This window comes from Entelurus aequoreus, linkage group LG18 (assembly GCF_033978785.1).
Source record: "Entelurus aequoreus isolate RoL-2023_Sb linkage group LG18, RoL_Eaeq_v1.1, whole genome shotgun sequence".
NCBI lineage: Eukaryota > Metazoa > Chordata > Actinopteri > Syngnathiformes > Syngnathidae > Entelurus > Entelurus aequoreus.
Window position 1 is genome coordinate 4,044,214 of NC_084748.1, and position 14,179 is coordinate 4,058,392.

A 14,179-nucleotide genomic window follows, 5' to 3' on the forward strand; every position below is an offset into this window, starting at 1 on the left:
TTATATTAGAAACACAACATGTGTATATAACAAAGGGTGCAAAGTCTGCAGGCAGTAGGAAACACATGGTTAAGTGTAGGGAGTAAAACTGATGGCAGTCTAAAGTTCAAGATTTTTGGAGCCCTTTGTTCAGTGGATCAGATGTTTGATGAAGCTCTGTGTCTATCTACCACCACTACTGTTTTCTGTTTATTTGTTACTGACTGTGGCAGGACACCTCTGCCTCTGTTTCACTTTATGTTGCTGGTAAATAATATGGTTGTAGTAGTAGGCTAAAGTTAAATGATTTAGTATGCACTAATTAAAGGGGCAGAGCTTTGAGACATTTTAGCTTTTATATTTTATAAGATATATTTTTTGTAAGAACCACAATTAATAAATATATTTCAGTGAATAACTTGTTCAAATCTGTGTATAAATATGTACATAAAGTGTTGTAATTATATTGTAAAATGGATGGATGGATGGACGTTTAAAACAAAACTGTTATTATTAATTAGTAAGTATACATTTTTTGAGCCTTTTTAGAGAAAATCAAATCATTGTAGTAAATTATGCAAATTACTCGATGATTTCATGGTGACCACGCCCATAGCAACGCCCCCACCACCACAGGTATCTTGGCAGTTTATGGGAAACACTGACTTAGTTACAGTTCCAACCTACGCTCTAAGGCACAGCCCACATGCTCCACTATTTATTCGGGAGGTCCCTGGTTCCATCACAGAGGCTGCTTCTGAAGGAAGGGGGGTCATTTCAGCAGCCCCAGGTAGACACAATATATGATTATTCAGAAATGGAAATGTGCTGACACTCGTGATATCGCCCTGTCTCCGCTTTGTCTGCGTCACGGTACTCGATGTTCGCCCTTGGCAGTCAGCAGGCCGGGTCTGGACACAAACACTGATACGAGACGACTCGCGATCCAAGATTGCAAGTTGTCCCTTTGCACAGATAGAAAAGTACAACTTCAGCACAATTGATAATAACTATAGCAACAGCCTTTAAGCATAAGAGTAACTTATACATAATGATTCTAAAATAATTGACATTAAAACACAGTGTTCTATGACAAGAAAGGCATTTAATAAACGTACCATTAGTGGTGCCCGTACCACAGTTTGAGAGATTTACGCGATAAAAGTGGGGGGGAAAAAGTAGATTTTTATTTTTTTTAAATTTTTTTGCTCCCTGAGAATATAGTGATTTTTTTTTTTCCAAACTGTCATTGCTCAAAAAAGAATACATCAAAATCAATGTTATAAATTATTGACCTATTTAAGGTTCCAGTTACTTCACATTTTGTTTAAAATTTTGCGTGTTTGCCATTAAAAAAATAAGGCTTTTCTTTAACAAAAAAGGCAAAATACATAATGAAAATAAAACCTTTTATCAACAGATGGATCTTAAGTTGATCTAGAGATTTAAGCGTTGGAATTTTTTTTAATTTATGACTTATTTTGTAACATTTTTATGACGGGTCCTTAAGATGAAAAAAATATCTATCTATTGTGTTGGTTTTGTAAATAAAAAATAACAAAGTGGCCCTGTTTAAGATTTTGCGTGTTTGCCATTAAAAAATAAGGCTTTTCTTTAACAAAAAAGGCAAAATACATAATGAAAATAAAAACCTTTTATCGACAGATGGATCTTAAGTTGATCTAGAGATTTAAGCGTTGGAATTTTTTTAAATTTATGACTTATTTTGTAACATTTTTATGACGGGTCCTTAAGATGAAAAAAATATCTATATATTGTGTTGGTTTTGTAAATGAAAAATAACAGTGGCCCTTGCATGCTTTTGATTTTTCAGTTTGTGGCCCTAAGTGGCAAAAGTTTGGACACCCCTGCATTAAAAGAACCTTTGTTTTGCGCATGTCGCCAAAACAAATGGAAATAAACCACAAATCAAACAATTAATATCCTTTATTTATTAACCATGTAAAAACTCATTGAGATTAAAATCTCTTTCCCAAGAGTGACCCGGCCAAGAGGGCAGCAAGACAAAGTTAGGGAAATACATATAACAGCAGCAGTCACACTACACAATTAAATCGATACATGGCTTACATATATTAACATTAAAACATGTGATATGTCAAGACAATGTATAAAATGTTTCAGTAAAAACAAGTGCAATGCCCAATAGAACCAGTTTCCAGATCCTTTAAAATGGCCTGAAATTCCCCCAAAGGGATGAGTTCAGGTAACCTCAGATCCTTAAGTTGTAGCGACTGGAATCTCTCCACATAAAAGAATAGCAATATGGGGGAATGTATATATAAAAACACAACCATGGAGAAAATGTGCCTACTGCTGAAGATGGACAATGGTGGACAATGTTGCCACAAGCAGTACTAAAACACAGTGACGTCCAATCTGCCTCACTCTTCATGTTGGACTCATCCTCAGGTGCAGGCCATCAAGCTGCTGGTGCGCTGGTTACTGGGAATGAAAAACAACCAATCCAAGTCGGCAAACTCCACCCTGCGCTTGCTGTCAGCCATGCTGGTCAGCGAGGGAGACCTCACGGAGCAAAAGAAAATCAGGTGACTTTTTTTAGGTGGACGTTACTTTCACTTTCTGTGACCTAGATGTACAAAAATGTACATTATACTTTACGTCCTATGAGTCAAAGTCAAGGCCCCGGGGATGATATTTGTGACCCGTGCTGGCAAAATGAGTCGGAATGCGCACAGGCTAATTTTGAGCTACAGGCAAATAAGTGAAAAAAATGTATCTTGGTTGAAATTGAGATTTTCACAAAAATGACTCCATAAAGCTACAATCTAGCGATCCCAATCATCGAAATAGCAAGAAAACATCTTAAATCACCTTTATTTGAAGGTTTTGTACGAGGTATGTCTTCAGAAATTAGTCCTTTGTGTTCAAATTCCTTGAGAAAATCCAGTGTTTTCAACGCTCACTGGCGGCAATAAGGGGGAATCCCCCTAGCCATATTTGCTATCATTGTGACGCCAAGTTTACCTACTTTCTAAAAATGAGCATGGAATTCCTGATGACGCCATTCTGAACCAATACAATTCGAGTTTTTAAACCTGTCCCGACGTAAACAAATCCGGCTTGTTGCTAAGCGGTCGCTGTGAGGCGTACCCTCATTGGTTGAATCCCCCCGCGCGGTGCATTGTGGTATCATGGCTGCGCCCTGATGAAAAACAACACAGTAATTCGAGCGGAATATTTGGTGAAAAAAGGTGATTTTCGAACATTTCATTATTATTTTTGTGGATAAGTTAGACTGTTTTACATTCCGTAATGGATTTAGAAGGTGGAGAGGGTACACAGGCGGTTGCAAGTACGCTAAATTCACTGCAGTCGGCGAATCTTCTTAGTGCTGCTGGCCAGGAATATTACGGACAGCTGACCAGCTGACAAACTGACCAGTGAACAAAAAAACTGTAACATAACAGTGTTGACATTTTTGTACATAACCGTTTTCAATAGAGTTGAATATATATTTTTCCTTTAGACATGGGATTTGACTTTAATTGTACCAATTTTGGTGTTGCTACAAAGACTTTTATGGTATGGTTGCTATGGAGTTTTGTTTTGGAACATTCTGTTCTGGAACAGTAAACTTTAAGCTGGTTTTTCTCAAAATGGACCCTCAAACTTGGTCGACTTCAATCGGATGTAACTCGGTCATTTTCTGTCCGATTCCAACAAACCATATATCATTTTGAAGGTCTTTAGATGGAGAATGTGTAAATAAGAATAACTCAGTTTTTAAAATTTCCTCATTGTGACTCATTTTGCCAGCACAGGTCACATTTGATTAGAATTAGAACCAGGTCACACGCACCAATACGCCATCACTGTTGGTGCTAGGAATTTTCAAAATGGGGTCCCAGGGACCCCATCAAGTCATAAAAATGAGTCCCACAGTAAATTTTTGGGGTCCCACTTTTTTGTAACCGTTTTGAAAACAAATGATAAATGTATGCATTATCCCAAGGATGTCAAAGTGGTTTTCATTGAGGGCCACATGGCAGTTTTGGCTGCCATCAGAGGGCCGCTTGTAACAGTCAATAATGTATGAATTTGATTTCATTATAGATTATATCAATTGTTTTAAGTAGACTGTCCATTTTACAGTAAAAACTTTACAACATTTTACTGTAAAAGTGTTGTTTTTTTTTACAAAATTTTACGGTAAATGTAAAAACAGTACCACTGTTTTTTGGGGCGGGGCTTTATGGAAAAATCTGGCAGCTTAGTTGCCAGAATGTTTGTGTTAAATTGCATTTGGTTTTTACAACATATTGTTCATGGAAAAACAGTACAAGTTATTTTCTTACTTGGGCAACTTAGCTGCCAGTTTTTCCACCATAAAAACAAATGTAGCGTCTTTCCATTTACAGTAATACACCGTTAAAAACAACAACCCTAGTTTTTACAGTCAAAAACTGGCAGCTCAGTCAACAGAATTTTAACGCAAAAAACAGCAGTAGTTTTTTTTTCAATTGACAGTAATATGCTGTAAAGAACAACGTAAAATGTAATGTCATTTTTATGAATTTGATGGGTAGTTTGCTGTAAAGTTAAGTATTTTTATTTAGACAGAAACATGTTTGGAAAGTATGATGATTAGGGATGATACTCTAAACCGGTTTTCCCGGTTGTTTGATAAGAAAAGAACCGAGTCCTCGGACTCGAATCCCTTTTTGAGAACCGGTACCCGTTATCGAGACCACTATAGTAAAGGAAAAGAGTTGATTCTTTATTCGAATCCCGTCCCGACCAGAAATGCTGCGTGGGACATCACAAGAAATGACGTCACGTAGCTCAGTCATTAGGCGCAGATAGCGAAAGCAGGAAAACAATGGACGGTAAAAAGCGCTCCAAGGTGTAATAAAGTTCAAAACAAAAGCTATAATCCATCGAATAACTTTACTGAGAGATTTGAGCAGGGTAAAACACATGACAAACACTTTTGCGACCAACCGGAAAAATAGCAACCAGGCTAGCAACGCACCTCCTTTACGGCAGCTGTCGCAACGTTCTTAAAACAACCGCAGCACATACATATATATACAACACTGCAGCACATACATATATATACAACACATCTCCCTTTTTTAACTTTTGTTTTTCTTTCCTTGTAAACAAAACAAAATCACACTGTAGATGTGTTGTCTGTCTAATTATAAATAATGCAGACGAGGCGTGTTGGCTGAGTTCTTGACGTTTACTTTCACAGCGTGGCAACATGCAACACTTTTCGGGGCTACCGTGCATGCTCGTAACTCCCGTTGCATGCTGGGTAGTGTAGTTGTTATATTCTCTAGCTCATAACATTTTTCCCCCATAAAGAAATAATTTTAACTCAAAGTGTATTTCTTTTTTTAGCTTTAACTTTTCATTTTTTAGCATTGTAACCACATTTGCAAACAACTTTTCTCTTCATAGAATTTTCTTTCAATAAAGAAATAAAGTGCAAAAATGTCAAAGCATCATAACAAACAGTTATGTCAAATAGCAGCAGAAGTGCACTTTTTGGAGAGCTGTATTATTTTCAGTTTTGTGCCCAAGGGACTGATTTTATTTAACACTATATTATTATTTATACACCTATAGCAGACCTGGGCATTCTGCGGCCCGCGGGCCGCATCCGGCCCTTTGTGCGTCCCTGTCCGGCCCGCGTGAGGCCAATTATAAATTACAAAATAAATTTAAAAAAGTATCTATGTCGAGTGTGCAATACAACGGTGCTGCTTTTGTTTTGAAAATCGTTATTTGTATTACTTCCGTGTGGACGTATGCGTGATTGTGAGTGAATGTGAACAACTGCAATTACAAAATAAAGTTGAAAAAACATCTATGTCCTGCGCGCAATACAACTGTGCTGCTTTTATTTTGAAAAGTATTATTTATGGGCGTGTGTCCGTGTGTAACCTGCGAGTGAAGGTGCACATGCAGCGACAAGTGATGCACGGTTTACACCCGAGACGCCAAAAAGAGAAAAGTTGATGAGGAATGCCGTGTTTTCAACAACACATGAACTGCAAAGCAACGTCCCCCCACCTAAGGTGCGTGCCTGCGCAATTGTGCACTGCTCAAGCGTCTGCTGCGCGCAGCAAGTATATATGCCGCGCACCAAATCAAATCCCATCTGAATTCTAAACAAAATAAACATATTTATTCTATGGAATTTTGCAATGCAACTTTGAGTGACAGTGACAACAAGCGGCCCTAATGGTGTTCGTCAACACCGTTCAATTGAACACCGTTCAATTATTGTAACGTCTATCGAGATGCTTCGAGGACAGGAATTATATCGATCACTTTATTGAACAAAACTGTTTATATTCGGACATAACCACACCAAAAACATGAGTAAAACAATTCTATCTCGAAAAACTAGTCATTTTCTGCCGTACAAACCAGGCCAAAAGCAACTTGTCATCTGTCACCAACACGCATAGCACTAAACCACTGGTGCGTTTAAGGCCACACAAAAAGTCGGACAACTCAAACACCACACAAAGTTACACTATGACTCCTCAGTCATACGTGTGCTTATTTTACTGTCATTTATTATTAATGTTAATTTATATATATTAGTCATGGAATGCTGTTACACACACTATGTTGAAGTATTACTATTATTATTATTATTATTATTATTATTTATCTTACGGTATATATCAAAAATAATATTGAGCAAAATTTAATTGAAATATTGTCGATGTGGCCCTCCAGCAGTGCTCGGGTAGCTCATGCGGCCCCCGGTAAAAATTAATTGCCCACCCCTGACCTATAGTGATCACAGAGACAGGTTGTTTTTGTGTTACTGTATATATTTGTTTCTCTGAAAAATCCCACTTAATATACTTTGGGTAACAACAGTCAATATTTATTTATTTTATTTTATTTTTTTAGGTGGGTAACAGTCAATATTTATGTATTTATTAGATTTTATTTTTTTATTATATAATAATAGTGAGCTTTTGTTAAGCCAAATATTGTGTTTTTTTTTCCATATACAACAACCTATCTGGACTCCATAAGAGAATCGATAAGGAATCGGTTCGATAAGAGGATTCCATAATAGGCTCGAACTCGATAATTCCTTATCAAACATCATCCCTAATGATAATGTACTGTAACATTTATTGCAATTTTGGATACTATTAAAGTTTTAAGGGTATGCAATTTCAAGCAGTACATATATTTTTTTCTGTCAAAATGAAAAAAATCAATTACATTTAGTAAGAAATGATGAAGTACTTTATTGACACATCATTTCCAGGTGTTTGCGGGCCAGATAAAATGATGTGGCGGGCCAGATAAAATGATGTGGCGGGCCAGATCTGACCCCCGGGCCTTGAGTTTGACACCTGTGCATTATCCTGTTATATCTCACATTCTATATTGTGTTTTGGAAAAAGGTTGTCATGAACGTTGCTTAATTCATTAAAAAAAATACAAAAGAAAACTAATTTGTATGCGTATGTAAATGTATTCAGTTGTAAACATTCATTCACTTTCTTCTTTCCTTCATGGATCTAAACTTTTTCTATATTTTTATTGTAATATTTTCAGAATGTGTTCTATTTTTGGCCAAAGACAAAGTAAACCATCTGAAGTTGTCTTTATTTTTTAGTTGTCATGCCATGATTTGAATAGTCTGGTGCTAAAATGAGTTTGACACCCCTGACACGTTGTAAGAGTACGGTAATAGCTAATTAGAAGTCTGGCCTGCCTCGCTCTTGACTTGTTATAAAAATGTATCCCATGGAGAATAATTCTTAACAGGTTGTTTTATCTTTGTTTTGTTTTTTTCTCCTGGCAGCAAATCGGACATGTCTCGCCTAAGACTGGCCGCAGGTGGTGCTATTATGAAGTTGGCCCAGGAGCCCTGTTACCACGACATCATCACGCCTGAGCAGTTCCAGCTGTGCGGTCTTGTGATCAATGTCAGTCTCCACTTGCACCTTCTTGCATGCTAATTAGTGTGACGCACCTGCAAAATCTTAAAGGTACTGCTCAGCCTGTGATTGGTCAGCTTTTGCTGAGGAAGGTCCCTGAGCACAGGCCAGCAGACGTTGTGCTGGAAATGCACAAATTATTGTAGGAGATAAAGCAGGATTGCACGGTTTTAGTAAATGTGATAAATAACGCGTCTTCTTCTGGAAAAACACTACCGCTTTGGTCCACTGGCGCCGCCAAAATCAACCAAAACTGAAAGTTCTCAAGTGGGGCTTTTACAGGCAAGCCACAGCGATTTTATTTATCAAGCACAATTCATACACAAGGTAATTCCAAGTTCTTTACAGAAAATTAAAAGAAGGCAAAAATAAAGATATGAAATCATCATTAAAATTAAAATCTGAAAATACATTAATCATAAAAACAATCTTAATTAAAATCAATCAAAGCGTGTAGATAAAATACTTTCAGTTGTCTAATGCAGTGATTTTCAACCACTGTGCCGCGGCACATTAGTCTGGTGTGCCATGGGAAATTATGCAACTTCACCTAATTGGTCCAAAAAATATTTTATGCAAATCAATAATCATAATAATGCCTGTGCTGTGTAGAGCTTGGCAGGGTAACCATGTAATACTCCATATCAGTAGGTGGCAGCAGGTAGTTCATTGCTTTGTAGAAGTCTGAACGCGTCGAGGATGGTTTGTCGTGATTCCAATATGCAGAGCACAGCGGGAGACAGCGTGCAGGTAAAAAGGTATGTAACGCTTAAACCAAAAATTAACAAAAGGCAAGTCCCGCTAATAAAAGGCACTGAAGCATAGGGATGGCTATGTAAAACAAAAGTAAAACTGAACTGGCTACAAAGTCAACAAAAACAATGCTGGATGACAGCAAAAACTTACAGCGTGTGGGGCAAAGACGGCGTCCACAAAGCACATCTGTACATGACATGACAATCAACAATGTCCCCACAAAGAAGGATAGTGTACGCACAACTTAAATAGTCTTTGATTGCGAAAACAAAGCAGGTGCGGGGACTAGCACTCAAAGGAAGGCATGAAGCTGCTACAGGAGAACACCAACAAAACAGGAAGGGTCACCAAAATAACAGCGCAAGACAGGAACTAAAGCACTACACACAGAAAACAACAACAAACTGAAAATAAGGCACGACAACCTGGTGGAGTTTCATTTTTTAACCTTTTCTGCTGGTGGTGTGCCTCCCTATTTTTTTAATGAAAAAAATGTGCCTTGGCTCAAAAAAGGTTGAAAAACACTGGTCTAATGCACAATTACATAAAATGGTTTTCAGGCTGAATTTGAACATTGCCAACGTTGAGGCCCGTCTCACATCTTCAGGAAGACTATTCCAGATTTTAGGAGCATAAAACTGAAACGCAGTTTCACCATGTTTGGTCCTGACTCTGGGCACCAGCAGGAGACCACTCCCTGGGGTTCTCAGAGCTGGAGATGGTTCATATGGTTCCAACATGTCAGAAATGCACTTGACCATGACAAGACTTGTACACAAAGAGCGGTTTTAAAGTCCATTCTCTGAGCTACAGGAAGCCAGTGCAATGACCTTTGCACTGGACTAATATGGTCGTATTTCCTGGTTCTAGTCGGGACTCGAGCAGCAGCATTCTGGATGTGCCGCAGCTCGTTTAGAGAGTCCAGTATGTATAATAACACGATTATTCATTAATTGGAAAAGATGAGTATTTATTGTACCAGCAAAACTCAACTTTAAATATCCTTTTTTTTTTTTTTTTCCATTAAGCAGATATAAATTAATAACGAATAAACCACAGCAAGTAAGATAATAATAATAGTAATGACAATAAATTTAAATAATAGCAATCTAAAAAAACTATACATTTATATTTTTCCGTTTTGTTTTAAAAAAAAATTATCTTTTACACGTATTTTACCACATAGTGTTTGCTTTTGTGTTAAATAAAAAATGTAATAAAATCTTTAATTCCAGTTAATGCAAAAATTCTCACATATTTTGGTGCAATACATTTTTGGACAATTTTGACTAGTATTTTGAGTCAAAGTGAAATATTTTTATAAATGCAGCGTGCTCAAACTACCACAAGGTAGCATCCGTGAGCAGATAATACTCTATCATCTCTTACCCCTTTGGTTTTATTAGGTCAGGGGCCGTACTTATCAAGCTTCTTAGAATTACTCCTAAGAAGTCTGCTAAGAGTTGACTTAAGAGTAAATAAATTCTTCGCTGAAAGCTGCACTTAAAAGTTAGTTATCAAGCGTCTTACTCACACTTTCAGCGAAATGTAGAACTGAATCTTAAGTGTCACACTTAGAGCTGAATTACGACATTACTATGTGCCGTAAACGGAATTTTAGGTGACGTCATTTCTGTGTCCATAGAAATGACCAATCACGGAAGGGAATCCGTTGTCTAAGAATAAAGAAATATCTTGGAAATATTTAAGTGGACAATGGGAGTGTATATTTTGACAATAAACTACAAAATAATACAAAACAAACTAGTCCCCGCCGGCACTCACGCTACCGCTCCCTCTCTTCTCTCGCCCACACACTCACTGACGTCACTCACCTCACGGCCACACACATACGCTACTGTCATAACATTTTCTTTCCAATTCATTAATTAGGCAACTAATTTGAAACTGGTGTGGGTGGCTCTATATATACTAGCCCACTGCAGACACATGCAGAAATCAACAAGGAATCGAAAAGTATTAAATCTGTGACAAAAATAATATCCGCTCTGTCTAAATGATACCGTTTGATCAGCTGCTCGTCATCAAAAAAAAACAAAACATTGTTCTGTTCCCTGAACGTTCGCGCACGTCTCTCTCGCCTCAGTGCCATCCCCTGCTGGCAACTCCTAACCACTTAAGACACCTCTGAAGGTCTCTTAAATATCGTGGAGAGTAGGAGTGATTCTTAGACTTAAGAACGTTGATAAAAAGCTTTTATTCTTAAGTTTGAGAGTAGGACTAAATTTCGCAAATTCTCAGGACTTAAGTGTAAAATGGCACTCTAAGAAGCTTGATAAGTACGGCCCCAGTAATGCATTATTCACTCACGCTTAAAGTGAAGGATGAGGCAAAAACTAAGCCAGACCCTCTGTGTTGTCAGTTCACACCTGAGAGCCTGAAAAGATTGGAGTTAACTAGTTTTCTCCTCCGTGCAGGACGAGTGCTACCAGGTGCGTCAGATCTTTGCCCAGAAGTTGCACTTGGCTCTGGTCAAACTGACGTTGCCACTGGAGTACCTCTCCGTCTTCGCCCTGTGCGCCAAGGACCCGGTGAAGGAGCGCCGCGCCCACGCCCGACAGTGTCTGCTGAAGAACATCTCAGTGCGCAGAGAGTACATCAAGCAGAACTCACTCACTCAGGGTAAAGGTCGCACGTCGTGGCATGAAGGATGACTCGGGTCAGTAATGTGGCGTCCCTCTCCTCGCAGACAAACTGATGTCCTTCCTTCCTGAGTATGTTGTCCCTTTTATGGTCCACCTGCTGGCTCATGACCCAGACTTCACAAAACCGCAGGAGTACGACATGCTCAAAGACATCAAAGAGTGAGTGGCGAGCCGTGATGTGTATTTTTTTCCAAGTGAAGTCAAGCAATTAAAAAAAAAAAGGGGGATTAATTAGGATCTTTAATTAACCTCTTAAGGGCCAAGCTGTTTGTTTACATGCTTTTTTTTATTTCTCTTTGCTATTTGGGCTTATTGGACCCTAATTAGAATAAAAACTAAGAATTAGGGATGTCCGATAATGCCTTTTTGCCGATATCCAATATTCCGATATTGTCAAACTCTTTAATTATCGATACCGATATCAACCGATACCGATATATAGTCGTGGAATTAACACATTATTATGCCTAATTTGGACAACCAGGTATGGTGAAGATAAAGTCCTTTTTTTTTTTTAAATTAATAAAATAAAATAAGATAAATAAATTAAAAACATTTTCTTGAATAAAAAAGAAAGTAAAACAATATAAAAACAGTTACATAGAAACTAGTAATTGATTAAAATTATTAAAATTAACTGTTAAAGGTTAGTACTATTAGTGGACCAACAGCACACACAATCATGTGTGCTTACGGACTGTATCCCTTGCAGACTGTATTGATATATATTGATATATAATGTAGGAACCAGAATATTAATAACAGAAAGAAACAACCCTTTTGTGTGAATGAGTGTAAATGGGGGAGAGAGTTTTTTTGGGTTGGTGCACTAATTGTAAGTGTATCTTGTGTTTTTTATGTTGATTTAATTAAAAAAAAAAAAAACGACACCGATAATTTCCAATATTACATTTTAAAGCATTTATCGGCCGATATTATCGGACATCTCTACTAAGAATCATCTTTTGATATGATGTACTTAGTCCATAAGTACACAAACGTGTACTTCATGTTTAGTGACATGCTAATTCTTATTTTTACACTTTTTTTTTCCAAATTCCATTGTATGTTATACTCTTCTGACACCACCAGATGGCAGTATAAGTCTCCACATAAGCGGCCATAAGACCCCAAATCAGCAGTGTACACAATTTTGGAAATAAGAGCTAAAAGGTGCTGTCCACGCATGTGGCCACTAAGCCTTTAGAGGTTTTTAATGTCACCTACAAACATGCTGTGAAAAGCTCTCAACTTTTCATATTTTCATTTAAATGAATTACATTATTATTAACATAAATATACTTTATAACAAAAGAAGTAACTTTTTAGAGTATTTTCTTGTATTTAACATACTTGAACAGATGCAGTCTTTTTTATTTACTGTATTTTCCGGACTTTAAAGCACACCTGGATATAAACTTTAATTTAAATACTTAACTTAAATTTCAGAAGGAAAAAAATTGTGGTCCATATATTAGCCGCACCGGACTATAAGCCGCAGATATTAGAGTGTCCGCCCTGAGATGGGTAGGTTGTGAGTTCAAACCCCGGCCGAGTCATACCAAAGACTATAAAAATGGGACCCATTACCTCCCTGCTTGGCACTCAGCATCAAGGGTTGGAATTGAAAAATGAAAAATGATTCCCGGGTGCGGCACCGCTGCTGCCCACTGCTCCCCTCACCTCCCAGGGGGTGATGAAGGGGAAGGGTCAAATGCAGAGGACAAATTTCACCACACCTAGTGTGTGTGTGTGACAATCATTGGTACTTTAACTTTAACTTAATATACAGTATATGTTGTAAAAGGAAGACAATTTTAGAAATGTTTATTTACATACCTTAATTATTTCCTAACGGTGTCAATAACACAGCAGTAAAACGGCTGATCGAACAAAACAGAAGTTATCGTCATGCACTAGCTGCGGAAGCTGGCTCTCCAATCAGCTAAACAAACTCAATAACTCTACGGTGGCATTTTGGTGAATTTACGAAACTGAAACAATACAAAAAGAATGCTGTTGTAAGATAATAGTACTAACACAGACGCTCGTAAACATGTTAGGATATTAACTAATGCTAACCACGCTAGCTTGATGACATTACGATACACAATTGCATGCAAACACTCCTACAGACATCACACATGGGACGGTTCAGTAAGTAAGAATTGTTTTAGTTATATTGTAAAACTTACAAACATTGCTTGGAGTGATGAATGAAGAATCCGTCAGAGTAGAACGCTATGGATGACCTACAAAAACGGTACAAGTGCCCTTCCGTCTTCTATGTTGTCCATAGCGGTTCACAGCTCTAAACAGAAGAGCACGGCAGCACCTGCAGTGAGCGAACTCGCCCAAAAGATGGCGTCGTAGCACAAACAATACCTCAGCTTTTCAGTGTATTTTGTTTTTTATTTTTCAAATATTAGCAGTATGGCCGTCAGCGAAGAAAAATCCATAAATTAGCCGCAGGGTTCAAAGCGTAGGAAAAAAGTGGCGACTTATGGTCCGGAATTTACGGTAATAGGAATTGACACGATTGACACTACTGTTTTATTTTTTGTGTTTGTGTACGAGCGACTGCAGCCATGTTGTTTTTGTACTCAGGTGTCTATGGTTCATGCTGGAGGTGTTGATGACCAAGAATGAGAATAATAGTCATGGTTTTCTGAGGAAAATGGTGGAGAAAATCAAACAGACCAAAGATGCACAGTGTCCTGATGACATCAAAGCCAACGAGGTACAAACAAGAAGAAAATGACCCAGTGAATCTGAAGAGACTATGGTGATATTGTGTGATGTGTT

At 37.8% G+C, this 14,179-nt stretch overlaps 1 protein-coding gene across 2 annotated transcripts in view; it reads left to right on the forward strand.

Moving 5' to 3' along the window:
* pds5a (PDS5 cohesin associated factor A) overlaps positions 1–14,179 on the forward strand; it is a 64,994-nt gene that overhangs the window by 42,990 nt on the left and 7,825 nt on the right. For both annotated transcript variants that reach the window (XM_062026312.1, XM_062026311.1), the window contains exons 23-27: positions 2,413–2,549; positions 7,817–7,940; positions 11,147–11,351; positions 11,419–11,533; positions 13,982–14,114. In XM_062026312.1, the coding sequence (XP_061882296.1) occupies positions 2,413–2,549; positions 7,817–7,940; positions 11,147–11,351; positions 11,419–11,533; positions 13,982–14,114 (714 nt within the window). The remainder of the gene's footprint in view (positions 1–2,412; positions 2,550–7,816; positions 7,941–11,146; positions 11,352–11,418; positions 11,534–13,981; positions 14,115–14,179) is intronic.